This window comes from Laccaria bicolor, genomic scaffold (assembly GCF_000143565.1).
Source record: "Laccaria bicolor S238N-H82 LACBIscaffold_555 genomic scaffold, whole genome shotgun sequence".
Classification (NCBI taxonomy): Eukaryota; Fungi; Basidiomycota; class Agaricomycetes; order Agaricales; family Hydnangiaceae; genus Laccaria; species Laccaria bicolor.
This window is the reverse complement of record NW_001890368.1, coordinates 1-3468: the sequence shown is the minus strand read 5'-3', so window position 1 is coordinate 3468 and position 3468 is coordinate 1. Positions and strand designations below refer to the sequence as shown.

At 48.1% G+C, this 3468-nt stretch overlaps 1 protein-coding gene across 1 annotated transcript; it reads right to left on the bottom strand.

The window, feature by feature from the left end:
- Positions 1-807: 807 nt before the first annotated feature.
- Positions 808-1574, bottom strand: LACBIDRAFT_336296 (uncharacterized protein; the record flags this gene model as incomplete). The annotated part of the gene is made up of 3 exons (XM_001891242.1): positions 808-979; positions 1011-1163; positions 1360-1574. 3 exons carry the CDS (start codon positions 1572-1574, stop codon positions 808-810), a joined length of 540 nt encoding a protein of 179 aa, XP_001891277.1.
- Positions 1575-3468: the final 1894 nt, after the last annotated feature.

Sequence of the window (3468 nt, the reverse complement as noted above, 5' to 3'; positions counted from 1 at the left end):
AGATCAGTTGACAGGCGGCGACTTCGGCTTGAGCTCGTATTGATGACGAAGCCTCTCCATCGAATAGAACGCCCACCAGCCGTGCAAAAACCCACTTCGAAACCTCCCCATCAAGCCCAGAAACATCACCGTCTCTCAACCTCGTAGTATTCCACCAAGCATGCACAGCAGGAACAAGCTGCTCATTTGAACGCCTCAGAGCCTAGTTTGACTATTTCCAGACCTGAGGGGGAGGCCATGCCATCGGTGAAGGATAGGAATGTGTCGAGTAAGGTGAATAGTTCTTCTGGGTTAATTAATGTGTTGAACCACCTAGTAGTACTAGTGCGAATCGGACCTTATTATAAATTGGGTGTCGGAAATGTGAAAAGGAGGTTACAAGAGGACTTACGGAGAGTGATGAATCACTGTCAAGAAGAACGAGTTAGAGCTAAGCGCTAAGCACCGATGTCTGTGAGGGCCTGAGATACGTGGTCAAATGGCTTCAAGACGCTGTTGAGACGCTGGTCTGTCACGTCTGTTGTCGAACGTTTGGCAGTTGCAATGGTGCGTGGCATCGTTGAGTGCGAGTGAACACCCCTTCTTCACGAAGGAGGTCCACGAGAGCAAAGGATTGCAGCGAATTGAGGGCAGTGCAAGTCGAAGTTGAGGACGTCGTCCTAACCTCATTACATACGTATGGCAAAAAGTACTCATGTACAAGATTATCCAAATTACATCTGATTCTCAAGAAAGCGGTAAGTAGTTAGCGTATTACAGAAAAAACGGAGGTTAAGTCATGTCCAGATGAGATGAGACTACCTAATCCTAAATCGCTAAATCGAGGGTATCGCTCATGGGATCAGGGTACGGGTATAAGTAATCCTGATACTTGTACAGCTTCCAGGAGTGTAGAATGCCCTTGACGAAGACCCGTGAAACCGCTAAGATTCGGTAGACGTCCTTCGTCTGGAGGCGGAGAACCCAGGGGTTGAGGATGCTGGTAGTCGATGATGTGTTTGGTAGCTCACGTCCGTTGGTTCCAGACCATGTCCGTAATATCCCGGTGAAGTATTGATAAGGGTTGACGACGAATCAGGTTAGTGTCGAGGTCTCCAGGAACCCCTGCGAAGAGTGTGGATGTTGCTCCCAGCGTATCCGACGGCTTTTCCATGCTTGTCCCACTGTTGGTATCCCATCTCAACCCGTTCGGTCAGCGTCACAGGGATCTGGGAGTCCGAATCTCTAGGAGACTAGGCTTGAGAGCGAGGGTGCTCTCTAAAAGATTTCCGGAATACGGAGAGAACCCTTGAGCTAGCCTTCTTTGGCTGAAGGCAACAGTTTAGGCAACCGATGGCAATGATATGGAAGAAGGCTTACCGCACTTTCCGTCTGGCATAGATGACCTCCGGCTTGACCACGTTCATCTGATGGAGGATGTACCACATGGCCACGATGGTAATAAGTATGGTGATGGCTAGAACGACATCCTGCTGATCTGTCGAGGAGTCAGTGAATGCGTTCAAAAGATGGGGAAGGACAGACCAATACTTGGTGTGTGACGAGGCCGAGTAGTCTGTAAATGGTGAATACATCGACTCCGCCGAAGGACTTGGGGGCGCGTGAGACCTTCTGAGTCGTCGTCTGCATCCTTTTTGTCAGAAGAGAGAGATAGCTCCGATCTCAAGTGACTGTAATTGTCCTTCAAAACTGGTGTGGGATGAACCTCAGCATCGTCCGTCAGTGTCGGATACAAAACATGACTTTCCGCCACTGTGAGTCGCTCACTCCTGTTTCCGAACGTGTACACCCATTATCTTTATCAGTGGGTAGAATCTTCACGCACTTTCGCACCACTCCTGTACGTCTCCTGGAAAGCGGGTTCAATTTTGCACTGGTAAAGATTTTGAACGTTCAGGGTTAATCTGAAAAGAAGTGAGCCTCAGGAATAAACCCATTGAGATGAAGAGGTTGTCACCATAAAAGTGCCGAGGTAATAGAAGAGATTGAAGGCCCCGAGTGAAGAGAGCGCTAGCCGCAAGGCACGTGAGAGGCGTGACGCCGATCACAATATCTTCTTCATATCCTCTGCCTTTCATCTTCGGAAGATATTTTTATTATATTCACAACTGATGCCGTGATCAGATGCTGATGTTATTGATGAAGAAATTTTAAATATCTTCATCATATCCTCGCTGATGTTGTCCCTGAACAATTTATCAGTTTATCTCTGATTTATTCTCAATATCTTCTGTGAATAAATAGGCCAATGCCCCCAGTGTAAGTTCTTACTCATATCTTACTCTTTTGGGCTCTACCTGACCGAAATTTCTCCAGGAACTATCTCCCCAGTTTACGAAACGTTGCGTTTAACCGTTCAAATTCAGCACTCGTTTTTGTGGAGAATACGGTCCAATACCAAAAAAGTAAGCTGACTGGTAAGTTCTTACTTGAATTTCATGTTCTTGTGCTCTACCTGACCGAAATTGCTCCAGGAATTACCTTCCCGGCTTACGAAACGTGGCGCATAACCGTTCAAACTCGGTGTTTGGTTTTCGTGAGGAAATAAGGTCTCATACCAAACAGTTAGGTTGACAAGTAAGTTCATGCTCAAATTCTGCGTTCTTGGGCTCTACTTGACACCAATTACTTCAGAAATCTTCATTATCAATAAGCAGTAGTTATGCAGCAGTATAGCACCCTGATAGCGAAGAGGAAGATGATCTTGAGGGCGACGTTGAGTCTGAAGGGGGCAGTGGGAATGAGTCAACAAACAACGAATCAACAAAGGCAAAGGCAAAGAAAGGCAAGTACAAACCTGGACGCAACGATATCAAAGCAGCACGCAAGACCAATGCGATCGCGGGAACACCCTCTACGAACACCTCCAGCTCAGTCCCTCAAGAGAAGGAAGCTAGTAGCCGGTGAGTGGTCACGTTAGTCAGAGCGCTCTCACTAAACACGTACCCAGCGCACCACCAAAGAAGAAGGCGAGAAAAGACATCGCAGGTATCGCCGCCGACTGGGAATCACGCCGCAAACCGGTTTCTTCAACGGCCGCTTCGACTAACGACATCGATAACGATTCCATGGTCAGGCAGGGGGGTATAGCGAGTGATGGCGAAGGCGACGACGTGGAACGAAAGGCGATCGCAAATGACCGTAGTGCACCCAAGAAAGTTGGTAAGAAAAAATTGGTATGTTCTATTCATCTATTAGTATATGGGTTTTAACTACGATGAGTCCACAGCCTAACATGGTGAATATCAGCTCCATCACCACCTCCCAACCTACAACCAAGAAGCAGGCTCGGGGAGGTCACGCTCGATGGACGCTACAACACCTTCCAGCTGGCACGGACAAGAAGTTCACAGAGCACGTCGTCCCTCTTGCAAGGCTGAAGGCGGGGACCATCACTCCTTGGGCCGGGGGGATCCATCGACCAGGTTCAGAAGATCGTGGACGACGTTTTTGGAGAAGGTGAGCATG